This window comes from Exophiala oligosperma (assembly GCF_000835515.1).
Source record: "Exophiala oligosperma strain CBS 72588 unplaced genomic scaffold supercont1.7, whole genome shotgun sequence".
NCBI classification, from domain to species: Eukaryota; Fungi; Ascomycota; class Eurotiomycetes; order Chaetothyriales; family Herpotrichiellaceae; genus Exophiala; species Exophiala oligosperma.
Genome location: NW_015622824.1, coordinates 1,269,644 through 1,297,498, shown reverse-complemented (window position 1 = coordinate 1,297,498; position 27,855 = coordinate 1,269,644). Strand labels below are relative to the sequence as shown.

Below are 27,855 nucleotides of genomic sequence, written 5' to 3'. Positions count from 1 at the left end.
ACAGCTGGACTCCATGCACAGCCCGACCAGAGAAGAACAGTGCTTCTGGTTGGGACGATATACGTACATCACCATGTCTTCATCCAACAGTAACATCAACCACCGTGGACATCAGCTGCTCCATCACAACTCGCAAGAAGTACGACATCGCACTTCTTCTTCCATCTCGTCCAGCGGCAAGAACGACGCGTCTTCATTGTTCATCGAAGATCGGAGAGGGGATAGACGGAACGTCGAATTCGCCGCACCAGATCGCTATGCCGTCCCACGATACTACACCGTTGGAGGCGGTGCACTAATTGGTCTCGGTCCCAATTATCGCATTATTTCCAAGTCTGATACTCGGCGTGAGGTGCAGAATATTGGACTGGATTCGGGAAGAAAGTCGCGCAAGCAATCTCTTCTCGCCGGCCTTACTGAGGACGATGACTCGCTCATCAAAGTCCACAGTAGTCCCAGTCAAGATGACGACCTTCAACGAGATTTTTTGAGGTTTTCCCATGGTCGGCCGAGGAAGCGGCGACGCTTCTCGAATGACCTGGGTGGGAGTGCTTCCTCGGCTGAGTCCGCCAGTGACTCCTCGGATGGAGAACGTAGACAGCGTGAGAAACCCGAGCAAGATACCTTTGATGCTTTCAAAAATGACCCTGTTCACCGGCGTCACATGGAACTTTCCCGGGCTACCAGTGAACGACCTCAAGATGTCAATGCGTGGCTCACCTTCATCAAATACCAAGAAATCTCCTTCAGTGCCCGCCGCGAACATCGTAGTACGCACAGTGCGGCAACATCGCGGAGTCTCGCCGATCTCAGGATTTCGTTATATGAACAAGCACTATCTCACGTCAAGGATCCTGCCGGCCGACATGCTCTGATCCTGGGTCTCATGCAAGAGGGCAGCACAATCTGGGACGTTCAGAAGCAGGCCTCCCAGTGGCAAGTTTTCCTCGACAAAGACTCGTCCTATGACTTGTGGATACTGTATTTGAATTTCATGCAGAGCAGTGCTTTGAAGTTCAACTTGGATACATGCCTGCAGGTGTACAAAAGGTGTCTGACAAAATTCTCTTCATCCGGACATGATGGTCCTTTAAGAGATTCGCAGTGTGTCTACCTCCTCCTCCGCCTGACCTTGCTTCTTTGGCAGTCTGGTTTCACCGAGCGGGCTCTTGGTGTCTGGCAGGCGATGATAGAGTTTAACCTCTTTCGACCTTCTCAACTGTCAACCGACATGGTCATGTCGGCATTTGAACAATTTTGGTCTTCCGAAGTGCCACGGGTTGGGGAGGATGGAGCTACAGGCTGGTGTTCAAACTCGAATACCGAACCGGAACCAAAAGTCGACAAACAACCTCCCGAGGTTGCCGTGCACAATCTCACGACCTGGGCAAGGGCCGAGACTGATCTTGAGAAACATGCGAGTCTGCCGGCCAGAGCCCTTGACGATGTCCCTGATGATGACCCATATCGGATCCTTTTGTTTTCTGATATTCAAGATTTCGTCTTCTCAATCGAATCGAAACAGGGACTCGAACTTCTTCGAGATGCATTCTTGTTGTTCCTTGGTCTGCCACCATGTCATCTTCTTCTCCATGAACCTCGTCAATGGAAAGAAGATCCGTTCATCTATACTCCGAGTCTTGCTGTGTCGAATCCAGACATCTCGACCAGGACACACGCCGACACTACTACTGTCGTCGCCACTTCACTCCATGATGTCTTTGGTACCGTCAAATCGTCAATGGCGTCCTCGGACTCAAACACGATGCCATCTCCTTCTTCCTCCTCCAAGCGACCGGTGCATGTCGTGTTGGATCTTGTCCGGCGAGCTGTCTCTCAGACCGCACGCGTCGCGTCGAAGAATGCTACCCCGGATGAAGATATGATGGAGTACGCCATTGCCCTCGAAGCCGGTATCGATTTCAAATCGGCCAGGAAACAGGCAAAGTCGTTCCTCAAGAAGAACCCCGACAGCCTCCGCCTGTACAACGTGTATGCCTTGGTCGAGAATGAAGCCGCCGGTAACTTTGAGGCCGCAGAAAAGGTATGGTCGACCGCCTTGTCCATGCGCCAGCCAGACCTACCTTTTGGAAACCAGCGACGGGACAGGGACACGTTGATGTTGTGGTGGGACTGGGTCTTCTCGTCCATGAAGCGAAAACGGTTCCAGCATGCTCGAACTCTACTCAGCATGATAACCGACAAGCCTTTTGATCTTGACCGGTTTCGACAAGCCGAAACCTCGGAGGATATTACGCATATGCCGTCCGCGGCCAATCAGGTCAAGACGGAACGGTACCTGCGATTGGAATTTTCGGCTTGTCGAGTATCTCGTGAAGGTCGGATGTTGTTGTCAGTTGTTGCCGACCTTTTGGCTCTACACAAATACCTCTACGGCACGTTACGCCTTGGAGACGCAATGGAAGCATACCGTGACCTTTTGCAGGAGGTCAAATTGAACGAGACGGAGGAGATGGATACCGTGTCGGAAAAAATCCACCAAGGTCGAGCACAGTTTGTCCATGCCCATTCGGCCGTCTACGCACAACCATACAGACCGAGAGAGTCATGGCAGGTCATTGCGGATTCGACGAGACTGTTTCCCAACAACCGGACGTTGCTCACTCTGCATCATTACTTTTCACAAAAGTCGGGGTTGGTAGATCGTCTTCGGCAGGTGGACATCGACGCCGACACCACTACTCCTGCCGACGGGGTTGAAGCGGTCACGGCGGAGGCCGCGACCATACCACCACGGCGGGGCGAGGAAAACAAGGTCACTTCTGTCGAGTTCAATCTCGAGGTTGAACTCAACAGGCCCTCTTACGCGGGTAGTACGGACCACAGTATCCGAGCGGCATTCAGACGAGCCACGGACCAGAACTCGCCTGGGTTTCACTGTATCGATATATGGAAATCGTATATCAAATGGGAAAGTAGTCTGAGGAGTCTTGTTGTTGGTCTCGACGTTTTGGAGGATGACGAGGAGCAACAGCAGCACAAAAAGAAGAAGCACGCCCAGCAAACGCGGCAGCACCAAAACCAGCAACAACAGAAACAACGACTCACAAACCTGACAGGCGCGTTTTATGCCGCAATCAGAGCTTGTCCTTGGTCCAAGGAGTTGTACATGGTCGCTTTTGCGGATGATTATTTGGTCGCGGCACTGGGAAACGATGATGGTCTCAAGAGGTTACATGAGAGCATGATGGACCGAGGTCTCAGATTGCGTACAAACATTTCTTGAACCTGGCATGACATGAAAAACGGTCGAGCAACATTCCAGTGCTCTCAAAACTTTTTAAATTTCTCATTCATTTATTATACCTCGCTCTTCGTATCAAGAAACGCCGTCTGAGAGAGGTAATCCCGGGGAAACTAATCGATCGGTCACCACTATAACCCGGAATCGATTTGATCAATCGGTCCGAGACTCGTATATTGACCCCAAGTCGTACACATGTCATTAAATCCGCCGGGCGTGTTTGTGGGAATGTCATTTGGTCGTTCCTAAATTTCAGAGACCAACATTAGTATTTGTTCAGTCAGACCAAACCTCCTCGGCAGGGGTTGCACAAAAACCAAAAAGAGACGAGAACAAAAACTCACCAAAATATTGATATACAACCCACCACTGACATGCCAAGCGATGTGACAATGAAAAGGCCACATTCCAGGGTTATCCGCGTCGAACTGCATCACCAAATACCCGGGGTTCCCACTCGCGTCGACCGGGCGGAGAAGTTGAGTGTCTCGTCGTGCAGGATTACTAGGATTGACCACGGTGCCGTCCCAAGTACCCGTGCCCTCGGCCAGCACGTGCATGTTGTGTCCGTGCAGGTGCATCGGGTGCGACACCGGAGTCAGATTGTTGACGATGACCCGGATACTGCTCGCCTCGCCCATGTCGTAAACGTTCCACTCGTCGGGATACTCAAACGTGCTGTTCGGCGAGGTAATGAGCTCTTGCGCCCGAAACAGGGCCGGATCGTTGTAGCACGTGCGGAAGGTGCTATTGTTCATGGTCCAGACGAGACTACCCGTCGCGTTGACGCCAAAGTTCACGTCCACCGTGACCTCCTTGGCAGGTGTGCCCGGAGGCGTGATCTGGTAGTATGGCACCGTCTTGCTGAGATCGTCATTCGCACAGGCATCGGTCGTGTCGGTCCACGCCGTGCTGTTGGGCTTAAAGTCAGTGTTGGCGTTCTGGTAATACACCATCGCATAGCCATAGGGTTGATTGGCGAGAGAACAATTGCTGATGACACTTCGCATCCAGACGGCATCATTGACGCCACCGGTCGCTTCGACGATAACGTCCGCGCGTTGGCCCACTCCCAACGTGACTATCTCGGTGGTGTATGGTTGGATGGGCACGAAGTCGTAAGCCATGACAGTAAGCTGGTGATTGTCGATGCTGAATTTCTGGAGACCTTCAGCACCGGCATTGATCAGGCGAAGTCGGTATTTCTGGCCCTTTGTGAATTGGAATTTGGCATATCCAGCATTGGGGGTGCATGTAGTGTCATTCGCCAAGAGATTACAGTCGAACGTGCCCTTTCCATTGATCAAGTTGTTGTCGGAATAGGGAGCGACTTTGCTGAGATCGGTGCCCATCACTTCCTCCACAATGTCGTAGTATTCCCTGTGATAGTAGTCGGTGAGCAGGACTGGTCCGAGATCAACGTCATAGTTGGCATTAGAAGGCCCATGGATGATGATGGCACCAAACAACCCAGCCGCATATTGTGCAGAGTAGTGGGCATGATACCACGATGTGCCGTATAGGTCAGCCAAGTACGAATAGGTAAACGTGGCTCCTGGAGCGATCGGACATTGTGTGATGCCCGGAACGCCATCCTCCCACGGAGTGCCTTGTTGCAGCAGACCATGCCAGTGCAAAGAAGTACCCTCCTTGGGTTCAGAGATCAGATTCGTCACGGTGACTTCGATAGTATCACCCCAGTTGGCCTCGATGGTGGGTCCGGGGAACTGGCCATTGATGAGGATGACATCGCGCTGAACTCCATCGGGTGCTAGAACTCCACGCTCCAGGACAAAGTTGTAGCTTCGAACAACGCCGGTCTTGGGGGGGTTGGTGTAGGGATTGGTGTTGTTTGCTGTACGTGACCCCCAAGGAAACGTCTTTGGTGGATTGCTGCCACCACCTGACGAGCCACTGCTAGACGGACCACTGCCTGATGATCCGCCAGTATAGACACCCTTTGGGCCAGGAGCCCCAACAAAGGCCGGAAATCTGGGTGCACCCCCTTGTCCACCGAGCGGGATCGTGCCTAAAAGTCCCTTGCCATTTGTCTGCGACTGGGAAAGACGCCATCTGCCACTAGGGATGTTCCATGGATGAATGGGCTTTTGAAAGGGAAAAGCTGTCGGAAAAATTATATCTGATATCGACTGTGGTAGTACAGTGGTTAGGGCTTCGGAGGTTGTCGTCGTGGTCGATGAGCTCCGGATGGAAGTTGTTGTGCCGTTGTACCACGAGGTCGTTGGGGAAGGGCGGTGCCACGATGTCGAACTGGTCGTTGGTAAAGATGACGTTGTTCCAGACGAAGCGCCGGCCGCAAAATTGGTGATCAACAAGAAAACAAACAATTCAAGCAGGGAAAACGAATGGCCCTGCATCTTGAAAATGGAAGTAACAACAGGAGAAAAGAAGAGCAAGAATAAGCCAGCACTGCCTCCCAAGCGAGTGAGAGAGGGCAGCGAGGATGATCAACAACAGTCGAGGTAATGAGAGACTCGAAATGGCAATTCACAGTGAGAGAAGGAAAAGAACAATGGAAGGCTACACGGTAAGCACAGGGTTGACATACTCAAGACCATCATGATGTGACGGTGACGGCGAGACAGCCGTGTCAGTTTGTGGAGCATGCGTTCCGCATGTGAGAGTTTGCCATCATGACGGGCTAGAGCCACAATATTGGATCCAGGTCTGGCCTTTCCTACCTTTGTTATCACAAACAATCAGGCTCCGGCAAAGTTTCAGTGAGGCTAAGCGAAAAGGTGCGATTGTGGCTATAAATCAATCTCGTCGACCTGGCCAGGGCAGCAAGGGTGGTCCGGATACTTTCGAGTCGCTTATTCTTTTATTTCGTTTTCATATCATCGAGTCCATGGCTCCGGGCTTGCTTTGCGGCTTTCAGAAGGAAGGCTGAGGCTGACACTTTTGACAACGATGTTGACGTGGGGCTGACAGTAGTATCGACAGGCGCACACCCCTTAACCGATACATGAAGAGGGTAGGGTTCGTAAATATTAGCCGCGCCATAGAGATAAACACAGAAGTGCTCGTATACGCATGGCTTTTGTTTTTCTCATCGAAGCCCCAACATTCATCCCCTGAATGGCTGCAGTATCTCGGTATCAGGGGGTAAAGAAAAAGTTTGACCAGCCCGGGATGATCTTCCAACCATTGGTCGCAGCCAAGGCCAGATCTCGCAAGAAGGGGGCAAATGCTAGATGCCAATCTGCACGAGAGAGAAAGCTTTGCCAACGCTTCAATAGGCTTAGATTGACATAAAAGCTCGACGCTTGTCTTGAAAAGTTTTGACATCGAGTCCACCAGCCTTGCTGTGTATGGACAACCACCAGCGCTCAGGGTCTGTTTTTAGGCGACGTGTAGAGAACTCTGTTCCAAAGGTTCATGCGACACGATCCATCTCTTCGGAGAGATCTCAGCAGGGACCACATAAGCGGCTCACTTTGTCTTTGTGACCAATATGATGACAGCAGATTGTAAGTCTGAGCGTCACGAGCTCGTGGCCGCCTCCAGCCAGCATTTATATGCATCCCAAACTCCGAGGATCCGAGAGACGTCGTGTGACAGGTTCTCTCTGTGGAGGCCCCAAACATGATACTTGATATAGAATTGACTTTGTGTGGACGTGAAAAACAAACACTCAAGCCTTACGCAACGTGGCCAATAACCTGGTCAGCTAATTTTGTGTCTCGTATTCAATTTGCGTTTGTAAAGTCAGGGCACGATGCGAATACGAGGATATTGATATTTGCTGGTCTTTGGAAGCGTCGAGTAACATTTCGCAGACTTATCAGGGTTTTCCCAGGAATGTCTGTGGCGGGTGATGGCCAATTGAATAAATATTATATAGAGGTCTTGTTGATTCGCAAGAGCCACGTCCTTAAGCCGCATGCACTCTATCTTCCAAAGCGTTTCCGCTCAAACCAACGTAGGGGCGGGTAGACCAATGCTGCCCAGGAAAACCCGACGTAGTTGCCCATGTCGGCGCCATGATCACCGACCAGTCTAGAAATTGGGCCAGTGTACCAGACCTGGGCCATGCAAAGAATCGCGCCTGCCCAGCCGATTAGAAATGCCACAAGTGCTGCAACCCCGACTGGAAGCTTTCCTCTGTGATTCCACACGTGCCAGTCATAATTAGATGACTTTGCTTTCCGGAAGATGAGGAACTCTTCGAGTAAAATCGCCACCCATATGGCGACCCAATACCCCATTAACGCTAGAAAATTAGTAAAGATTACGCCGAGATTGTTGCGCCCGGCCAAAGCGCAAACTGTGTAGATGACGGCACCAAGGGTGTTCCAGATGACTCTGGGGACCCTGTCAAAGTATCGATTGAGCATCTGAAAGTCGACCCCGGACGAATACGTCGGTGGAATCATGTTTGCAATGCCGCCCAATGCAGCGATGACAGCACAGAACTTGCCAAAAGTGCCCAAGGGAGAATAGGCTTCGACCAGTAAAGCTCCTGACCCCGATCCACCCTGTGAATTGGTCCAAGCATTCATGTATGCGTCTGACTTGTAAATGCCTGAAGCTACCCCTGCTCCCAGCACAAAGGCAAAGGTGAAGGAAAGTGTGAGGCCCAGTAAAGTCATAATGAAAATCAAGGGTCGTGAAGCCGTGGTCGGCCAGTAGACAAAGAAGTCCATACCGAGACCTGAGTACGTAATGGCAGCAGATACGCAAATTGAGAAGAAGGATAGCCGATTGCCGGTGACCGTACGACTGTCTCCCACACTGGGAGTTGAGGTGTCGAAGTGCTTAGCCGCCACGCCATACAAAATGGAGAAAACGATCAGCTGGGGCAGCCAGGCAAACCGCTCGTAGTAGTGGAAAACGGCAATTCCAAAAGTCGTCACCGCCCAAGTGATGACAGCCACGATCACAATACCAACAACCACGGACATGGATCCATTCGGGGAAACTGCTGAGAGCACCTGCCCAGCAATAATGGACACCAGAAGAGAGTAGCCTAGCATGACGATGATGTTCAGAATGACGATCAGCTTGCTGGGGTACCAACCCATGGCGTATCTTCCCCATACCATTGTCCGGATCCCGGAAAGTGGTCCCCATGTTGCAATCCAAGCCACAGGCAGGGAGCCCAAGAGAGCACCCAGAGCTGCGCAGAGTGACGAGTCTGTATAGGAAAGCTCGTACACAGCCGGGCCCAGCATGCCCAACGTTACGTTGTTTATGGCCAGATTTATCGACGTCCAGAGCACAAAAACTTGAAGGTAGGTAAACCACGACATATGTTGTTTTTCGTGATCCTCCACTCGTTGTATCCCACGGGTCTCGATGTTGTACTTGAGCAGAACATGCTCGAAGGATCGAAGGCGCGCGGACAACCGGGCGGACAAGGACAGATCAGCAGGTCTGTCGTGGTCGGACGCATGGTAGCCGGACACGGTGGTAGTCGGCTGAGGTAATGGTTGGATTTGCGCTTTCTCAGCGTCGAATCGATCGGCTTTAGTGGCCATCAGGGAGAGTTGGGAGGAAGGTGGTTAAACTGCGGCGGAAATCTAGGCCAGAAGTAAGCATCACTTTTGGGATGCTGCAATAAACCGAATTGTCGCCAATGCAACCACAAGGACGACGAGGGTTCATCATGCAGGTGCCCAACGGGCATGGAGTAAGGGCCACTCGACGGAACCGGACGAACAGCTGTTCATGCACAATGATTGTACTTACCAAGGTATGCTGGACTCGAATGCAGACCGGCCGTCCAGTCTCTGACAAAGGAGGATCACCCTGAAGTCACTGATGCAAGCAGAGAGGAGCCCGACACAAGACAACGGTGGCGATGAGTGGTGAAAAGAGCGGTGGAGTCGTGACTCTAGTCTCCGTCCAAACGAGGTCGTGCAACGTTGAAATCCAAGTCCCAAGTCCTCGAGGCTGTGGCTAGTGGTACAGGAAAAGAGCAGACACCAGGCAAAGATGAGAGCACAGGATACGAAAGGAGAGGAGCGAAAAATGTTTCAAGCAGTGAAATGTGTTGGGTGAGTCACCGTTCAACTTTGTAACGTTGCCATTATGTCTAGAAACCTGACTGGACCTGGCCGGCGGTCGTAGTCAGTGCGGGTGGAAGGGCGCAGGGAAAAAAATATGAGGAGCGAGAAAAAAAAGTACTCTCAGTTGCCCAATGCGGAGAAAGTAGGACCTGGTGTGAGTGTACGAATACGAGCGTACAATCCTGTGGCGATAACGATAACGATAATAGCGATAAGAGGAAGGTGAGTTCGGAAGGCGGGGAAACAATTCTCCTCCACCATGTACTCCGTACATATAGACTCGTAGAGATTAACTCTTTCATCGTATTCGTACCCCCTACTCGTACTTGGTTGTCATTCATGGCAATATCCTGGTCGCACCCCTTGTCCTTCTGCAATCCCCGGAGTCCTATCTTTTCTTTTTCTACGTCTAGCCTGATCAATGTCCCTCCGTACCTAGAATGGCAGTGGCAGACACAGACGTAGAGACGAGTGGCTCACAGTCTGTAACATTTAGCGCTCGTGCAGCCAGGTAGTTGCCGCCGCTGTCACATCCTCGAGAGTACAGATGCAGCTCAAAGCTAACACAGCTGCGGACCAGCCAACACCCACTAGTCAGTACTCCCCGGGTACTGTGGCCCAACCAATACTCGCCATACAAATCACTAAGGCGACACAGGTCGGCAAGCACCTCGTGATTGGCACACGCACCGTCGCATGGTTGACAGATTGCTGAGGTGCTTGGGTGACCCCGGCCTGACAAGCATACTCGGTCTCGATCTGTCTTGTAGTTTGGAGCACATGAAATCGTTATTCGGAAAAGGCCACATTATTCAGCCTCACCATGTCCCAGATCCAAAAGCGTTAATTACTGCGAGCAAACCCAATCCCTGACCAGGTGGTGAACATATCCAGCGCTCCTCCCATGCATTCTGGTATCCGACACACAAGACATAGTAGAGTATCTTCCAATGCGAGGGGGAAAAAACCATCAGTTCTGTAATCTGAGATAGCACAATACACTTTGGTGTCCGACCCAACGCCTTCGCTTCAGAACATGTGAGATAATCCACCGTGGTCTCATCCGTTCCTGAAATGCTCTCGCGCATACTGCTCGCACGCCTGGCAGTGTCGGTTAATAAGCAGAATCAGGCAGAATTACGTGGGGCCAGAACGTACCTTTGCTGGCTTGCCGAGCTTCTGCCCAATAGCTTTCCACTTATTCGCATCGTATTCTTTGATAGCTTCACGGAGGGCAGCGGACTGGACAGCGTCAGTTCCGGTCACATACAAGATGAGCATGAGCCTTGCCTCATCTTCTGCAAACTCTGCGTAGTGCATGTCCTCGAATCAAGTTAGCCCCCTATTTCGGATTTGAGGTCGCAGATACTTGCCTTGTACCAATGTTTCTTCACACTTCCTTCCGTCCGCGCAGGAAAGGCCTGTCAGATGTGAGCTTGGAAATCAAACAGGAATACCAACGCCTCAATACTTTGGCAATCTCACTCCAACTATGACCTGCATCTCGCATTTGCTTGAGGCGTTGTTCTTCCTGCGGTGTCCATGGAGTGTTGGTGCGACCGCGCTTTTTGCCCGACTCATCACTGAGTAAGGCATTGATGGAAACACCGGGCACGCTGGGCGTGGTCGATGGCGATTCTGGTATAAAACCTGTCGCTGGGGGCAAGGTGTTCAGCTTGGGACTCGGAGAAGCTCGACCACGCTTTCGAGGATTGCTGGGATCAGTTGCGGGCATCAAAAGAGGCTCAGAATTGGGCTTGGGCGCCAGTGGCGTCTGAGGCGCCGGCACGTCCTTGTTGGCCGTATTGGGCGACGTGGTGGCTAGTGTCTGCTTCTGCTTCTTGTGTGGTGGGGGACTCCTAGCAGGATACAATGTCAGAGCTGGGTAAAGCAGTCATTCCTCCACGGGTGGTTGAAGAGCCCGATCCAGCAGGAACAAGAGGCCCTCTCTCGGAAGGGGTTGGAATATGGAGGTACCAGGCAGGGAGGGGAGAAACTTACGACATAGTGTCCGGATTGTAGCTGGCAAGTAGAAATTGAAGTCGGCCGATTATGGCTTCGGCACAATCATCAATGTCCAGGAAGAACCCTCTTGGGCGAGACTAGCCACACGAGCACGAGTTGCCGAGGACTGGCAGGTGTGCTATCCAAGTCAAACTGTCAAGGTCGCACAGCAGCGGCAGGCTGGTAAGGTTAAACCGAGGGACAACGTTGTTTTCTGCCCTCTCTCGGCTCCGTTGGCAAGAGGAGCAAGCAAGGCCGGGGGGAGAGATGTACGTGCAGGGTGAGGTGTGACCGAAGAGGAGCGACACTACCGGCGTCAAACCAATCAAGATATAGGGCGAACTGGGAGTAGTTGCAGGTAAGATGGAGGAGATAGTGTGACTGTGAATGCGAGTCCAGTAACAACCATGCACAAGCGAATATATGTTTGTTTTCTCTGGGGTTGCGCCCGTGGGTTGAAGTCAGTGTTCCGATCATTCAGCACGTCAACACCGAACAGAGAAGGCGTGCTGATCGTCAGGGTTGGAGGACTCTCTCCCCTGTAACTGGAACGACACTGACGAAGGAGGTCGGTATTAATTCAGACAACTGGCGACAGCAAGGGTATCCGGAAGTAGCAATAGGAACAAGCTAGATCGAATGGCGGGAACAGATTGAGGTAGCAGTAGGATTGTCATCAAAGGGTACTGCAGTCAGTCCAGATAGGTGAAGCACTTGGACCAAGATGGAAAAGAGGAGTACCGCCAGGACGAGCAGGGCTTTTGGAAGGGGGATGGACGGTTCACTAGGCAGAGTAGAGAGAATGAGACTGGTCATTTCGTGTGGTGGCAGTGTAGATATTTAGGACCGAGCAGAGAAGGGTACGAGGAGGGTGTCAGGGTCCATGCTGAATGAGAAGAGGGCTTCTGCGATGTACCATTGGGAAGTAAGGTTCACTGAGGGCGTGTCCGACCTGGTATGGGCAAGAATGAAGGACATGACGCCACAAGAACTGGGATGGTAGAGGCCAGTGGGCCAGGGTTGAACAGCATGTACTGTAGCTCCAAGATGCGGCGAAGCAGAGGCGAGAGAGTGGGATTGATGGCGGAGGTGGGCACCACGTCGAGCGGGGCTCCAGTACATGCAGACACACACACTGCAGGGCTCACGGTTCGTGGTTGGTTGGGCGAGGCGAAGGCTGAAAGAAGTCTTCAGGGTCAGATGGACAAGTAGACAGACACATTTGTGACAAGATACGAGACGAGAGGTAGCAAAAGCAAAACAATCAATGGGAGGTCGAGGAGACATGCGGGGTATTGACGCCAGTAACCAAGCTAGACGTGGCTAGTACTGTACGAGTACCCAGAGTCGACACAATTGAATTTCTGAAAATGAGACAGAACGAACAAGGGAGACGAGAGGAGAGGAAAGGAATAGCAGGATTCGTAAAGGGACAAGGGAAGGGAGAGAGACCATCAGAGTGACGTCTTTTTACGAAACATCCTTACGGAGGGCTATTAATTCTATGGTCAGCTTTCTTTGGTTAGAGATTATGGTACGAATACGAGAACGAGTTACCAGCACGAATGTCACTGTTTGGCTGCAAGGTCATCACTAAATGAGCCGCTGTTGCTTCTCCTCCATCATTGTGGCTTGCTGCACATGAAGTCAAATGGTGGAATGTTGCCAGTCATGATGACACCAATGGAAAGATTGTTGTGTCTGTAGTGACAGGCAAGATATTGGCTGTGTCGACATACAACGGGCAATCCGAAATTCGTCGGTGGCGCCGATTTCAGGTGAGAACTGACGTTTCCAGGTAGATTGATTTGGGTGTGATTGATGGGACAAGCGCAATGTACCAGTACTTGGTTGGATGGTACGGAGTATCGACGAAATAGTGGTGCGATGGTTGCTGCTGATGACGATGTTGTTCGTCTTCTGAGAAGGTCTCTGTCTTCACTAGGCTCAATAGGCTTGTTAGGCTGTAGATCCAATTCACGCCCATGCCGAATGCCCCCTATCGTATGTCTCGTTAGGCGGGAGCTATTACAGCGTACTCCGTACTGTACAGGACGGAGTAGGTCTTTTTGAGCTCCGGAAAAGGAATCCTCCAGTCCTGTACGGACGAAGTGTGTGGCAGGCCATGTCCAAAGAGGCAGCTACTCTTTACCTCGAAGAAACCTGTAAATCCCATGATGATCTGTAGCTCTATCCGTTCCGTGTCCTCAGGACCTACTCCGTACTTCGTAACACATAAAGGCCTACATCCCCTCGAAGTGACGTGGAGGCGGCTCGGTAGATATGAGTAGCAAAGGCATTTGGTGATTGACCCTCCGGTTCTTTTTTTCAATGATATCGGATGTACGTAACAGACAGAGTCTAGGGCGAAGATCGACTACGAAGTTCTCTGTGGGAAAACGTGGAGGGCTCATCTGGGGATTGATTACTCCGTACATACTTACCTACTCAGTACTCCATCCTCGTACTCATACTCTCTCTCTCTGGCTGTAATTGTATCCCTTGCGTCACTGAAGAAATAAGTGTCGGTACCAACACGGATACTTCGTACTCTGTACCAGTACGACAACCTCCTCCATTCCAACCTCACTCACTTCACTTTCTATCAAAGGTGATAATTCTTAGGTACCTACTGCAAACCATATCCTTGCACTTGCATTTGACACTTGGCTTTTCCCTACAGCTGCTAGCCAACTACGGTACCCGTACTCGTACAGTACTCCGTCCTTGAAATGGCATAATCTTGTTCTTTCTTTCTTTCTCGCTCTCTTTCTTATCTTCCTCGTCCCTTTCCCAAACTTCAACCCCTGTCGATTTTCTAGTTGCTGATCCAACTGAAACTTCCTGCTTGCCACAACCGTCTGAGAACGCCCGACCGGAGTCTGATCCTTGTCTCATTCTCCTCTGCTAGCTTTAATGCCATATTTTCCAGCCCCCAACCTCTAGAGCAGTCGCCAATCATCAACAAATACGGCCTCGGCTGGTCTGGCACGAACTAAATTGCATTGTGTTGGCCAGATCAACGACCACGGCCCTCACTTCTCTACCAGACTAACACAAAATAAGCATAGTGAGCTCCTCATCGACATCAAGCGTCGCCAGGTTTCAAGTCCGCTCTCGCCTGATCTTCAAGATGATGATGCTTTTGGAGTCAGTTTCGGGGGCCGCTTTCTGTCGAGATCGGCTCCTTCCGGGGACTTCGTTCACTATCACTCGGCATTCGAAGGTAACATTCGACTTCGAGCAATTCCCTCAATTAATGCCTGTCCAGGAAATCACAGATCTCTGATTTGCACTCCATTGGACGTTGCGTTGACGCCATGCCCGGGCCTGCGACCTGTGTCTCACAGTCGAAATGTGATTTCATCAAAACGACATGGATTGTTTGTTCAACTTGGTGACGAAAGATTCAGTCCCTCCAGGTCTCCTTATCGTGTCTTCAGGTAAGCAGATGATGCAACACATCGTGCCACTTTCCTCTCGAAACCCGATACCAGCAAACCTTTGTTGGTCACCCAAGCAGAATCCCCTGGACCATGTCAACAAGGTCAATCTCGCCATTTCGACTTTGAGAGACCTACATCTTGCCCCTGGCATTTCCTGTTCCTTTTCAAACTCACGATCAATCGCCCAAGATCAAGCTGACTCCTATCTTCTACCAACTTGGCCGTTTGAGAAATGAGATGCGGACTGCTCATGACATGCTGAAACTCAGTTGCATAGGCTATCAACTGCTCTCTTCCCTTAATGAACGCTTCTCGATCACAGGACTCTCCGAGAAACGAATTTTGCCAAGTATCTGCTCGACAATGCAACTCGAGACTCTTCCATCTTCTTGCATGATCGACATCTATTTTCAAGTCCTCTGGATAAAACCGCATCATTATATCACAGTCCAGCTGCCAGATCAAGTGCCTGATATACGGCGCACAACCATGTCCATCGGTGGTTCGGGTAGGCAACCTACCAGCAAAAACATGACTGAAAATGTGAAAGGTTGTGTTGGTGTAGAGTACCTCTCGTGCCTCGACCAGGATCATCTTATTGACTCGCAACAACTGCGACGATCGGGACGTGTATGTTCGAAAGGTGCTGTTCCGAGGAATCAGGCAAGCGCTGTTCTCGCCATAAGGGACTTCAAGTAGTACCTTGCCACTGCCAAAGGTGAGGGCATACACCTGGACCCGGATCTCCAGGGGTAAGTCGAGGAAAGAAATCGTCATGGAGTGGGTGAGTCGATGAATGAGTGAGTTGTTGGGAACCCAGATGAGGGTGGGTGTAGCGCTGATAAGAAAATACAAACTTCAGCTGGCGCCACCTGCGAGTTATTTTGGCCGTTGGACTTTACGGACAGCCACCCATGCTTTCCGGATCTCGTACCAATGGCGATGGGGAGATTGATTGATTCGAGACGGTGTTATGGTTCAGTGTGTTATGGTTCAGTGAGAATGTGAAAGTATTCTCTGTTTTCCATGTGTACCCTTCGTCGGATATATACGGACTTTATTATACTCGAAATATTTTTTTTGGCGGCCTTCCGTATTGTTTGATCAAAGTTCGGAACCACTTATAATTTTCTTGTGACCTTTCAGGCGTGTCTAATGTAAGCCCGAACTTTTGCATTTTACTCCGTACTTACTAGTTAGGTATTCGTGAGTGGTATTGACGGAGAACACTCGACGACCCATTTGCCAAATTTGCATACTACAGAGGAGTAGATGTAGTATATCCGTACATGGAGAGGGGCGGCGAGTTCCACCTCAAGGGCGCGACGGGGTAATAGTGAAAAAGAGTAAGCAGTAGTTGGAAAGTGGCATTCATGGACGACCATTAGATAGGTAGATACTTTTTTTATATGGTTCAACGTTTCGGCCATGCCCGGGATCTTGACGGACCATCGTAGGTGTGATATCCAGATATGTATGTGTATCGATACAAGCCTAAACGGACACGGTAGAGAATCCCAAGTAATGTATCAGGTATTTACGTACATGACTACCTACTTAGGTACGTAGTACTCACTGTTTCGGAGTGATTTCTTTGTCTCTTTTCACTTTACAGAGGTCTAGAATTCCTGTAAACGGTGGGACTCCGTCTTTCTTGATTTCTTGTTTTCATGTCTTCTTGATAATAGTTCTCACGAAAAAGGTACAGAGTAATGACTTGAATCGTATACGAGGTAAACCTTTGGGTCGAATCTGTAGAGGTACTGTAAAAATGACCAACTTGTGGTTAGAGTTGAACAGTATCTATAGGTATGTAGAAAGACAAAACGGATACGCTGTAACGTTAATCATCTTACCTTGGGTCAGATCAAGTACTTACCGGGTGTGTTCATGTACGTCTTACCACTACTCACATACAAAGTACCCAAGGACCAGGTAATCCCTCAAGACGTAATTATCGGGGATCTCGGGGATCACGGTACTTACAATGTAAACGTTGGTAAGAAGTACCAAAGTACCTTGAAAAAAAGTAATCAATGAGTAGTAATACTACTGTACGTCAAAAATTTGGTGAAGACGCATTTTCCCGATGAAGTATATGATTTCTACGTATGGAGTGGTTCCATGAAAAAAAAAAGAGAAAAGAACAACGGGAAATCTCTACTTGAAAATTGAGTCTCTTTACGCTTCAAATACTCTTCTTTGTACGGTATCTCAAAAAGATAATCCAATCGCTACAAAAACCAAACGCTACACACAAGTCATTATGTCTCAACAGGACCTGTTTCCAGCACCGTCTCTATCTCTGTCTCTGTCTCTGTTGCAGTCGTCTCGGATTCCATCATCAAACTCGACGTCTCTGTACATGCATCTTCACCGGCATCTTCTTGCGTTGGTTCTGCGCTCGTAGTAGTCTCCACGGCCATCTCACCTGACATGCTCGTCGTCGTCGTCTCTACTACGACATTCGACAAGACCAAAGTCGATGCTGTGCTCGCAGTATCAACCATTATAGTATCCGTAGCGTGGTCGAGTGTCGTCCAAGAAGTCTCATCCAAGGTTTCCCACGAGTTACTGTCGTTGTGATTTCTCTCCATGGATATGACATTCTCCAAAGGATTAGGAATTGGGGGCGGAGGTTGAGCGAGAATAGACGTCGTCACAGTGGCGGTGGCGGTGGCCACTGCAACACTGGTCGTTGTGATGGTGGTAGTCAAGGTCTCCGCCGAATAAGCTGATGATGTTGGATTGTAAAGTCCATGATGAACTTGTTGTTGTCCTTCTGGTGAGGTCTTTGCCATCATGGCTAACAAAAGCATCAGCCCACTGAGAAGAACCACCAAAAAGTTTCGCCGCTCGTGACTGAACTTTTGTATAGCTGCCACCATCAATTTGCCTAGGTCATCATCTTGGACAGGCAGTGACTGAGGAGGAGGGATCGGAGGTGCTGGATCTGGCATGGAAGTAGGGGGGTCTTGACAAAAACCGTCAATATCGGACTGACTCCTGCTGCCCCTCCCACTTGCACCATAGACCTCTCTCTCCCGAGCGGTTGGAACTTCAGGCTGACCGGCATCATCACCTTCCGTGCTCGCGGGGATGGAGTCGAGGAGGGCGATTTTGGCCTCCAGATCTCTTCGTGTGTCCTCTGGCAACCAGACCCTCACTTCCACATCAACCTTTTCCATCTCCTGCCAGGCAGCTCCCCATGCTCCTGCCCTCAGTAGTCCGTTGGCGGCAAATACCTTGACTTCCCACTTCCTTGCAGTCTCGTCTGTCCTCAACTTCCTGCCACAGTCCGGACATTTGGTGTCATCCGGGCCATCACCGTCGTTGTCGTCGCCGGTCGTGCTGCCACTTTCAAACCCACTATCGGTCCCGTTGTTGTCAGTCGAGAAATAATGGTTGTGCCTTATCCGAGGGCGTTCAAGGTCCAAACTCTCCAGAAGACGCTCCTCGAGGAGGTCATAGTCCTCTCGTGGGTGGGCGATGAGGATTCCTCTTGTTTTGATCTCGACATCTTCCACCAATTTGTCTCTCAGGTGGTGCCATCTCTTTTGGTACGGTTCGGGCAGCAAGTCGCATATGAGGGCGTCTTCGTGCGAAGTGGCCTGCGATAGTAAAGTCGGTGGCAACATCGTGCAATGTAACAGAACAAGCGGGAACTCCTTTCGAAGATTGCTTGTGGCTTTCTGAGGCGATCCTCGATTCGAACGGCTCGACCGTTTGGTAGGAGAACTGTGCGTCGAATAGGAGCTTCTGGCGCTGTAAGAGGACATCTGAGAGCCGCTTCGCCTATGTCTTATTACACTGTGCGTGTCGCTCATTACTTCATCTCTCATTTGCAAAGCCCTGACACTGCTAGGATGTCGAAAGGGCGATTGGTATTCGGGGAACGTCTTTGGCGACCTCACTGAAAAGCCTGCTCTTTCAGAGCCGTATGACCTGTGAGAGTCCACCGAATCCCTCTTTGTAGGTGTCCTTGGACTGCCATATTGACTTGGTCTTGGAGGCACATGCTGAGACACCGATGCTGGAAACGAGGAGATTGACGAGCACCCAGATGTTCTTCGATCAATGTCTAGTAATTCCTCCTCTTCCTCATTTTCTGTTGCGGTCTGATTCTCCGACTCCGTGCCTGAAGTACTCTCATCGTACACTGCGCCCGAGAAGTTGTAGTCGTGTGGTTCCGAGACCTGATCGGGCAACGGAGCTGGCGGAGTTGGGAGTGGCTGTTGACGCAATGAAAGCGGAGAGGAGTGTTGAAATGCGAAATCTTCGATTATGGCAGATGGAGAACTCGACATCATGATCTTCACAATTACAGACCGTGCAGAATACGAAGAATGGCTCTTGCACAACAGCACGGACTGGTAGATGAAAGTGGTTGACGCATGGATGTCACCGACTGGAAATTGTTGACCTCGCTGGCTTTTTATTTGGTCGCCACAGCAACCACTTTCTTCCTCAATTTCACACACCACACACTTCAATCAACTATGCAACAGCCACGCAAGTCCTCGAGCATTGCCGATGTCATTGATCATTCACTATATGGTATGTGTGTCATCGAACACAATCTCTTCCTCATCCCAAGCCATTGATGACACTATCAATAGACGTATCTGAAGTTCGGATTCTCCCGGTCCGTCAGGTCATCAAATGCATGCACGAATCTATGATCCTTTGCCTCATAGACACCAGCAGAGGCCAACTCGTCCTTTCTGCGGTTTTGCCGGGTCAATTGGTATCGCAGGAAGACAATCACTAACACCAAGAGAGCATAACATCCCATATGTGTTGCAAAGGCGACGAAATATCGAGGTGCATCATACGACAAGAAGACCTGCGGACCTGTAAATTGAACTGTGAGCTGTGCACCAAACAGAAGGTGCTCACTTGGTATTACTTACCGATGGCGTTCCCTGTACACCATGCAACAAAATTCAACGTGACCACTACTGACTTCTTGGTCTGCCCTCCAATATTTCTCGAGAGCATACTCATACCCAGAGTTTGTGCGGCCCAGAACGAGAGCACAATATAGTAACTAATCAGAAGACCGACTTTCGTGGCGAGATCATGGTTTTTGACAGTCATCAGCACGATGGTGCCAACAATTGACCTACATCCCCAAGTCAGTGGTGTCTCCCTGCAGAATGGCTTGCCTTACGGGATGACAAAAGCTAGCATGACCAAGCAATTCTGACCAGTTTTCTGGATGAGCCAAGTGGAGCCGAGCAAGACGATGATGATATACGCGCCGAGTACCATTGCTAAAAGTTGCGTCTGGAGCACGGTGAAATTGAAGCCTGCAAAAACGTCAACATCCTGCTTGTTTGTCCCTCCTACTTGACGGACTTACCAGTGATGATGATGTTTGCGAAAGCACCCAGACCAGATGTTGGTAAGGTTGTACAGATTTGAATGAGACAATAACACCAGGTCTGAGGATCAAGGAAAGCCTCTTTGACTTGCTCGCCTCGGAACTTTTTATTCTGCAGACCAGTCTGATTACTCCTGACTCGCTGGACCATGAGTATCTTGTCCTGTTCGGAGAAGCATTTGGCCTTCATTGGGGAGTCGGGAAGCCACCATCCGACAAAGAGCCCCCAGAGGACTGAAAAGCAGCCGTACGCAATAAAGATAGCTTGCCACGACTTGAGCGGACCTGAGTGGATGAGTGAAAAACAGTATGCGAGCAACCCGCCGACAATCTGCTGTCCGCCATTCATCATATACCAGTAGGTCACCGTAGCTGCCTGCTCTTCACGTTTGTACCACATCGAGCTCATTATGAGGAAGGATGGCTGACAAACAGCTTCGAAAATACCGAGGAGGGTTCTCAACGCAACCAGCGTTGCAAAGTTCTTCGCAACGGCGTGCAATGCAAGTACTGCTCCCCACAAGCATATGTTCAGGCTGAGGTATTTTCCGATCGGCACTCTCTGGATGGTCCAGTTGGTGGGATACTCGACGACCAGGACGGCAATATAAATACAGGTCGTTAACCACGAGTACTGTCAAGGTCAGTATATGCCAGAGCGAATGCACAATCCAACTGGGCATAATTGGTTCATTGTCTCTCCCATACCTGTTGGGCATGAAGGCCAAGGTCCTCTCGGATCCCCATGATCGACGCAAAGGACATTGTTCCTTTGTCAAGTGCCTGAAGGAAGTATGTGGGGATCATGACAGCCAGGACACGCCGGTCTATCATTCTCTTGAGCCGCTTATTCTCCTCGACTGAAGTCTCGACACTTTCATTTGTGGCATACTTAGCGACTTCTCTGTCAACACGGTCAAAGTTCATAAAGTCTTTGTTGAGCTCGCTTCCACCAGACGTGACTCGCTCGATCTGGGAGATGTTATGTTTGTCCGCGACACCGTCGGGTGATGTTGGTAGTGTCGCGGGTGTACCTTGAGCACCCATATTCTCCTGGACGATATGATCAGATCCTGGCATGATGAGTACCAAAAGGGGATCGAAGTGTTACAAGGGGGCTTGAATTATACCCGAGTTGTATTCTGAGAGAGCTACAAGTTGTATACCCAAGACTTATATGGGTCGTCTTGAATATTTCTCGGTAGGACAGAGAGCGAGAGATGGTCGGCAGATGCTCAGCCGAAAGCGTTGCGCAAGAATAGCAGGGTAAATGTCCTTTTGGGGGGATGTGGATACTCTTCTTCAGGATCTTCTATAGTGGCCTCCCTCCGGAGTATACCCCAGAATGGAGAAGCGAAGCGTGTACTCGCACAGTGCTTGGTCAAGTGTGGATTTAATACTTAAGCCAAGGCACGCATTCAGGCTGTATAGGCCTGGTTGAAGTCCCCGACCACAGGTACCGTACCATTGAGGATATTCTTTCATACACAGGAGTCTCATTGTTGAGCATCTCTCACATGCCAGATTGCAGTTGTTCTTAGTAAAGTGACCCGACGTTCCACCAGCCTCTTCAGATTTGATAATGAGTGTTGACGGTATGTGAGGTATCAATATTGGAATGCTACTTTTATTCTCCAGCACCTTCAATTGGTACTGTCACTTGAGCCACTCTTTTAACCGGTGCAGTACAAAAGAGATAGCCGTACAGTGATTGTTTTGCTTGGTTCCAGGAGGCTTTACAAGATACGGACCCATTGATCGGCATTTGTGGTGGGTTGCATCTCGGTGCAATTGAGCGCGACGCAGGCAAGTCTTTTTTTTTTTAACAACCCGTACATACAGGATACGAGGCTCGCTACCTACCCATGGTGATATTGCTCCAAGACGACGTACAAGCCTACATATAAGGAGGGGCAACCATATGAGATAGCACTCTGCCTACTCCGAACACTTCGAGCTAGAAGCTAGACTGTCGACCAAAAGTGCCACCTACATAGCAAGACTTCGCAGGATAGAGAACTACCATTTTGTACATCTTACCTGGGCCTAGGCATTTGGAAGCTGGCGAAGAATTTTCTTCAGTCATGCCTTCACCATTGATCGTCGAGGGATTCAGAGCGACCGACATCCACTCCAAGGTCGAATCACTCGTGACGAACTTGGTAAACATAAAAGATGAAACGGGGCATTTCCTCCTGCCCTTACCCGACGGTCGGATCATCGACACCAAAGGTTGGAACGACTGGGAATGGACTCACGGTATAGGACTTTACGGGTTATGGCAGTACCATACACTCACATCCTCCGAGAGGGCCCTCGACATAATCGACAAATGGTTCTCGGAGCGGTTGGCAGAAGGGACCACCAAAAACATCAACACCATGGCGGCTTTTCTGACGCTCGCGTATCTGTATGAGAAGAAGAGAGACCCTTCGCAACTCGCCTGGTTGGAAGGTTGGTGTGATTGGGCCATGCGCGACCTCCCTCGGACGCCTCTGGGCGGGATGCAGCACATCACCTACGTCGACGAAAACCACAACCAACTGTGGGACGACACCTTGATGATGACGGTACTCCCACTGGCCAAGGTCGGAATGGTCCTCAGTCGTCCCGACTATATCGAGGAAGCCAAACGTCAGGTCCTCTTACACATTCAGTACCTGTTCGATCCCACCACGGGATTGTTTTTCCACGGGTGGCAGTTTGATGACGATGACGACAACGACAAGGGTGGCTTCGTCGGAGGTCACAATTTCGCCAGGGCTAGATGGGCAAGGGGAAACAGTTGGCTGACCATCGCCATCCCGGACTTTATCGAGATTTTGGACCTAACTCCTCAAGACGGCCTGAGGATGTACCTTGTCGGAGTGCTCGAGGCTCAGTGTCGAGCCTTGAGAGCACTGCAAACGCCCGACGGTATGTGGAGGACTTTGCTAGACGTTTCGGAGGAAGAAGGAAGTTATCCTGAAGCGTCCGCCACGGCCGGGTTCGCTTACGGGCTTTTGAAGGCGATCAGAAGAAGATACATCTCCAAAGAAAAATACATGGACGTTGCCGTGAGGGCGGTCAAGGCGGTCCTCCAGAGGATCAACGAAGACGGTGAACTCGTGGATGTCAGTTTTGGCACGGCCATGGGTCACAATCTAAAACATTACATCGACATAGAGAGGACGAGTATGCCGTATGGTCAGGCTATGGCGATCATGGCCTTGGTGGAGTTTTTGAGGGTGTTCATCTAACCCCCCCCCCCTATATACACTTGGTCACACATCAAGCCACATTAGAGTATCCCTGGCACATACACATTTATACATGAATACATTGTTGCCAGTGTTAATGTGTTCAGAATGTTCAGTAAAACTTACGAACTCATCTGGTGACTGCGCTTCATTGACCGGATCAAATGTAACCGTATATCAAGACAAGGCAAAAACATCAACGCACAAATTCCCTCTGATTGATAGTTTTGTAATATACCACCGCCTTTTTTTATTCATATATATGTATAGAGTATACAAGACAAGACATTTACAACCTTCCTCGAGACAATAACGATCCACCATCAGTCGTAATGACGGCACCGTTGATATGCTTCGACGCTCTGCTGGACAGGAAAACTACCAGACCGGCAATGTCTTCGGGATGTCCCAGTCTCTTGTTGGGGACCTCGGCCGCAAGAGCCGCCTGGCCACCTTGTAGTTCCATCAGGCCCGACGCCATCTTGGTCGGGTAGAAACCAGGACAGACTGCGTTGGTGATGATTCCCCTCGGACCCAACTCGACTGCAAGGTTCTTGGCGAGATGGATCGCCGCCGCCTTGCTGGAGCTGTAGGCGTATGTGGCGTTCTGGCCCAGTGTTCCCACACCCAAGCCAGCGACACTGGCCGTGATGATGATCCTGCTGGGGTTCTCTGTGGTCGCCTTCTTCTTGAGGAGGGGCTCGAACTTTTGCGCCGTGTAAAAGACGCTCTTTACGTTCAGGTCCATGACCTTGCTGAACGCGTTCTCAGGGTGTGTCTCGAAGGGAGCACCCCATGTTGCTCCGGCGTTGGCGAAGAGGATGTCGACGTGGTCGGTCGTCTTGGCCACTTCGGCGGCCAGTCGTTCAATCTCGGAGATCTTGGACGAGTCGGCTGGGACGGAGATGGCGACGGCGCCAGGACGTTTGTTGGGGAGGGCGTTGAGAGCGGCCACGGCTTCTTCGCATGCTTTGGCCTTACGAGAGGTGATGTAGACTTTGGAGCAACCTGCTTGCATGAACCTGTGGGAGATCGAGTGTCAGTGAGACCATTCTAGGATCAAGCCGACAGTGTACATCGTAGGGGCTCAATCTCACCCTGATGCAACGTTCAGGCCTAGACCTCTTGAGCCTCCAGTGACGACGGCAACTTTGCCTTCGAGACTGAAGATGCTTCCAAAGTCTTGGAGCTCGACATCGGTTTGAGCGCTACCCATTGTGAATGTGAGTCGGTGGTGGAAATGTTTGAAGTAAACTGAGCTAGTTAGGGGGGTGGGAATGTGAGTTAGGACGGTGCAGAGGCTTTTGTGTCAAGGTATATAAACAGAGAGAAAGATAATGATTATTATTCAACCAAACCTTCAATCAGTACATGGTTCCGTAACCAAGCATCCACGGTTAAACACAGAGACACACACCAGATGGAAATGTTGAAGACGCAGTTGATGACTTCGAGATACCGAGGTAGTTGCTCAAAGGGGGTTAGTGTTATTATCGGGCGGACTATATTGCCGAAATGTCCGAGATATGGCGGAAATGTCGGTTAAACAGATACAAGACGAACTACAGAGGACTGAGAGACATACACTACAGTACCCAAGTTGGGATTGCCTCTACGGTCTCGATATATACAGTCAGAGCCTACTACAAGCATTACAAGCTGACAACAAGACCCTCTCATGCACTGTCATCGAATAGTATACTCAATCAGTTGAGTACCTGATCCTCCTATAGGCTCCCCTAGTTCAGCTTATACCTCGCCAAGTGTCCAACGTCTCATCGGTGCTTACTAGAAGCATAACTCCTAGTGTTTGGGATATGATGCCTCCTTGTTCTTTGTCGTTATTCGTTCCGTTCCTCTCCAGAGAAATCTATTGGCCTTCTGCATCCAACCCCAGCCCCATCTCAAAATGGCTACATCCGACGAGATAATGTCTTTTTTGCTGTTCCCCAGCTGAGATATTGCGGTCTACACTACCACTCTTCTCAAAGAATGCCCCTGTATAAGTAGTCTTGATATTTTACTGTGAGCTTGGTCAGTGGTGGATCGCTCCTCAACATCCCCAGTCTTTCGCGATAGCAGTATTGTCAACGGTCACGAACGTTTCATTCTTTAGGATGTCTGATCACCCGAAAGAAGACTTCACTATCGACCCAGAACTTGACTCAGTATGGCATGACAAATTTTGTTGCGATGTCCTGAGCTCTTCATTGCTGATTGAGTCTCAATAGATATGGAAGAAGCATGGAAGACCCAAGTTCTTCTTCCCCAGACGAGATAATATGGCCGAGTCACGTCGGCTTCATTCGATGGGCAGCGTCCGTTTTATGAAGAGCAAGTTTGTCAAGGAGACCCTGGGCAGTGCTTCACCTCGACCATGGACGGAGGAAGACAGACAACTCCCGGTGCGAGACGGTACATCCATCACGATCCGAATATACCGACCCCGACTGCCACGCGGCCCTTCTCCGGTCATGGTCTTTTCTCATAGCGGTGGCTGGTGTATGGGGTCACTCGACACCGAAGAGTTCATTTGTCAATTACTATGCATCAGACTCAACTTGGTCATCTTCAGTGTTGGGTATCGCCTGGCTCCAGAATACCCGTATCCAACTGGATGCTATGATGTTTTTGATACGATCAAATGGGTATGTATGTGTCCTACCTAGGACCTCCAGTTTGCATCACTGTTCACACAAGTTCTAGGTCGCTACCAACGCTGCTAGTTTCGGAGGAGATTTATTTCAAGGCTTCATCACCGGCGGCGTCAGTGGTGGAGGCAATCACACGGTCGAAGCCACCATCCTAGCGAGAAATGAAGGACTCCAGCCCAAACTCACCGGTCATGTCTACATTTGCACCGGCATGCCTCATGACTACCAGGACCAACAAGGAAGAAAATGTGCCCTGTATCCGGAAAAGTTGACGTCGGGAAGCTGGGCCCGCTACAGGAATGGTCCTGTGGCGAATTACGAAATGAACATGTACTATGCAGGTTCGTCTACCTTTTCTGTTCTGCTTCTCCTCTTCTCTCCTGGCTGTGTCGATATGTGTGTGCTGACTCGACTTATCTGTGATGAACCAGATCTGGCAAATTGCAATGCTCACGATCCGTTATTCTCTCCCCTAACGCTATCGGATTTCTCGGGTCTTGGTCCAATCTATTACCAGATTGCTGGTATGGACATGTGGGCAGACAGTGCATTCTTCTACTGTGACAAAGTACAAAAGGCTGGCGGGACTGTCAAGATTGATTTCTATCCTGGCGTCTTTCATTGTTGGTATGCCTTTTACCCTGAACTGACAATGACCAAGAAATGGGCTCGAGATCTGATTAACGGTGTCGAGTGGCTTCTGAGGAAGAAGGGAGACGAGAAGGTCTTGTCACGAATATGAGGAGATTAGGATATGAGCAGATTGGTTTCTTAAAATTGGGAGTGCTGGTGCTGGTGGCGAAATATATACGGATTCAATATCTTGGTCCTCTTTGTGGCATTTCTTTCGCTGGTCCTCCGAGTCCTCGTCATGCTCTCTTTTACGTCGTGACACAGACACATGCCCAAAACTTAGGCTCTTGCGTTGATCGTCGGTCGTCACAGGCTGAACTCCAACCTATTACCTGCAAAGTCTCTCGCAAAGAATCGTTGTGGATATTCGACTCCTTTCGAACCTAGATTTGATAAAATGACAAGAATCAGCTCCCAACTTTTTCTGTCCAGCTTACCAGTCCATGCAATTATCGCCTTGTTTTACTTTGCTTTGCACTTGTTCCCTCCCCTCCACCATCGATTGTCCATAAATGATTGTCGAAGAGTAAAGCACGGCCAAACAAAAGTAAATTAGTCAAGATCAATTCAAACTCACCACTATCTTCTTCCCCCGGCTTATCCGCCGCCTTGGGAGCACCGTCGCCACCGCGCTGGAAATGTTCCCATATCTTCCTCCTCAACTCCAGGAGCGCCTCGGGACTCTGGAGTTTGAAACAAGGGTGTCTGGAACTGGTCGATTGGAAATCGGTGGGCGCCCCGATGGCGATGTGGACTTGTTGTCCCGACGTACCAATGTCGAACCACGCCAATGTGTCCTTTTGTAATTGCGGCACCGGGCGGGGTGTGAATCCCAAAGTGCCAGCGTAGAATTCTCGAGCCGCTTCAAGACCGCCGCTCGGAATGGTGAGATTGACGTGAGCGATTCCAGAGATCATGGTGCGGAAGCGTTTTTCCCCAGCGATGAGAAATGACTTTTCCACTCAAATGAACAAAGGAAAAACTTTCAGAAGAAAAATTTCGCAAAATCAAGATCAAAAAGTAAGAAGAATGCGTAACCTTCCCCGCGGGGGTCGTGTAAAGTCAGACAGGGACCAAAGGGATCCTCGGCGGCCAGGATAGCTATACCAACCTACCTTAAACTGGTACCTGGAGGCATTAATGTTCACGTGCCTTCATGTACCGTGCCTTAGCGTAGGTGCTCTAGGCTTTTCGGA

General features: G+C 50.2%; 9 protein-coding genes across 9 annotated transcripts; 2 read left to right on the top strand and 7 right to left on the bottom strand.

Annotated features, from left to right (window-relative positions):
* Positions 1-73: 73 nt before the first annotated feature.
* On the top strand, positions 74-3,834 carry PV06_07759 (uncharacterized protein; the record flags this gene model as incomplete). Its single annotated transcript, XM_016409036.1, has 1 exon — positions 74-3,834. The coding sequence occupies one exon, from the start codon at positions 74-76 to the stop codon at positions 3,245-3,247; it is 3,174 nt and encodes a 1,057-aa protein (XP_016260790.1). The 3' UTR covers positions 3,248-3,834.
* PV06_07758 (uncharacterized protein) lies at positions 3,309-5,824 on the bottom strand. The gene is made up of 2 exons (XM_016409035.1): positions 3,610-5,824; positions 3,309-3,510 (listed from the first exon to the last, which is right to left on the bottom strand). The coding sequence occupies exons 1-2, from the start codon at positions 5,641-5,643 to the stop codon at positions 3,397-3,399; spliced, it is 2,148 nt and encodes a 715-aa protein (XP_016260789.1). The 5' UTR covers positions 5,644-5,824; the 3' UTR covers positions 3,309-3,396.
* A 1,352-nt stretch (positions 5,825-7,176) lies between these two features.
* PV06_07757 (uncharacterized protein) lies at positions 7,177-9,362 on the bottom strand (the record flags this gene model as incomplete). Its single annotated transcript, XM_016409034.1, has 2 exons — positions 8,978-9,362; positions 7,177-8,808 (listed from the first exon to the last, which is right to left on the bottom strand). Exon 2 carries the CDS (start codon positions 8,764-8,766, stop codon positions 7,177-7,179), a length of 1,590 nt encoding a protein of 529 aa, XP_016260788.1. The 5' UTR covers positions 8,767-8,808; positions 8,978-9,362.
* A 717-nt stretch (positions 9,363-10,079) lies between these two features.
* PV06_07756 (uncharacterized protein) lies at positions 10,080-11,303 on the bottom strand (the record flags this gene model as incomplete). The annotated part of the gene is made up of 6 exons (XM_016409033.1): positions 10,080-10,398; positions 10,456-10,539; positions 10,588-10,620; positions 10,671-10,718; positions 10,769-11,156; positions 11,299-11,303. The coding sequence occupies 6 exons, from the start codon at positions 11,301-11,303 to the stop codon at positions 10,357-10,359; spliced, it is 600 nt and encodes a 199-aa protein (XP_016260787.1). The 3' UTR covers positions 10,080-10,356.
* A 2,391-nt stretch (positions 11,304-13,694) lies between these two features.
* PV06_07755 (uncharacterized protein) lies at positions 13,695-15,793 on the bottom strand. The gene is made up of 2 exons (XM_016409032.1): positions 14,883-15,793; positions 13,695-14,830 (listed from the first exon to the last, which is right to left on the bottom strand). Exons 1-2 carry the CDS (start codon positions 15,522-15,524, stop codon positions 14,813-14,815), a joined length of 660 nt encoding a protein of 219 aa, XP_016260786.1. The 5' UTR covers positions 15,525-15,793; the 3' UTR covers positions 13,695-14,812.
* A 1,144-nt stretch (positions 15,794-16,937) lies between these two features.
* Positions 16,938-19,054, bottom strand: PV06_07754 (uncharacterized protein; the record flags this gene model as incomplete). Its single annotated transcript, XM_016409031.1, has 1 exon — positions 16,938-19,054. The coding sequence occupies one exon, from the start codon at positions 19,052-19,054 to the stop codon at positions 17,012-17,014; it is 2,043 nt and encodes a 680-aa protein (XP_016260785.1). The 3' UTR covers positions 16,938-17,011.
* A 4,532-nt stretch (positions 19,055-23,586) lies between these two features.
* Positions 23,587-24,756, bottom strand: PV06_07753 (uncharacterized protein). The gene is made up of 2 exons (XM_016409030.1): positions 24,470-24,756; positions 23,587-24,394 (listed from the first exon to the last, which is right to left on the bottom strand). The coding sequence occupies exons 1-2, from the start codon at positions 24,586-24,588 to the stop codon at positions 23,662-23,664; spliced, it is 852 nt and encodes a 283-aa protein (XP_016260784.1). The 5' UTR covers positions 24,589-24,756; the 3' UTR covers positions 23,587-23,661.
* A 611-nt stretch (positions 24,757-25,367) lies between these two features.
* Positions 25,368-26,768, top strand: PV06_07752 (uncharacterized protein; the record flags this gene model as incomplete). Its single annotated transcript, XM_016409029.1, has 3 exons — positions 25,368-25,540; positions 25,604-26,020; positions 26,079-26,768. The coding sequence occupies exons 1-3, from the start codon at positions 25,490-25,492 to the stop codon at positions 26,766-26,768; spliced, it is 1,158 nt and encodes a 385-aa protein (XP_016260783.1). The 5' UTR covers positions 25,368-25,489.
* A 15-nt stretch (positions 26,769-26,783) lies between these two features.
* Positions 26,784-27,739, bottom strand: PV06_07751 (uncharacterized protein). The gene is made up of 2 exons (XM_016409028.1): positions 27,237-27,739; positions 26,784-27,042 (listed from the first exon to the last, which is right to left on the bottom strand). Exons 1-2 carry the CDS (start codon positions 27,574-27,576, stop codon positions 26,966-26,968), a joined length of 417 nt encoding a protein of 138 aa, XP_016260782.1. The 5' UTR covers positions 27,577-27,739; the 3' UTR covers positions 26,784-26,965.
* Between the last annotated feature and the right edge of the window lie 116 nt (positions 27,740-27,855).

Bases quoted from the DNA above. Each gene is read 5' to 3' on its own strand.
- PV06_07751 (XM_016409028.1), bottom strand. From the start codon at position 27,576: ATGATCTCTGGAATCGCTCACGTCAATCTCACCATTCCGAGCGGCGGT. The intron at 27,043-27,236 runs GTGAGTTTGAAT...TATCAAATCTAG, and splicing joins GCCGGGGGAAGAAGATAGTG to GTTCGAAAGGAGTCGAATAT.
- PV06_07755 (XM_016409032.1), bottom strand. From the start codon at position 15,524: ATGACGATTTCTTTCCTCGACTTACCCCTGGAGATCCGGGTCCAGGTG.
- PV06_07753 (XM_016409030.1), bottom strand. From the start codon at position 24,588: ATGGGTAGCGCTCAAACCGATGTCGAGCTCCAAGACTTTGGAAGCATC. The intron at 24,395-24,469 runs GTGAGATTGAGC...GATCTCCCACAG, and splicing joins GGCCTGAACGTTGCATCAGG to GTTCATGCAAGCAGGTTGCT.
- PV06_07758 (XM_016409035.1), bottom strand. From the start codon at position 5,643: ATGCAGGGCCATTCGTTTTCCCTGCTTGAATTGTTTGTTTTCTTGTTG. The intron at 3,511-3,609 runs GTGAGTTTTTGT...TCTGAAATTTAG, and splicing joins GGTTGTATATCAATATTTTG to GAACGACCAAATGACATTCC.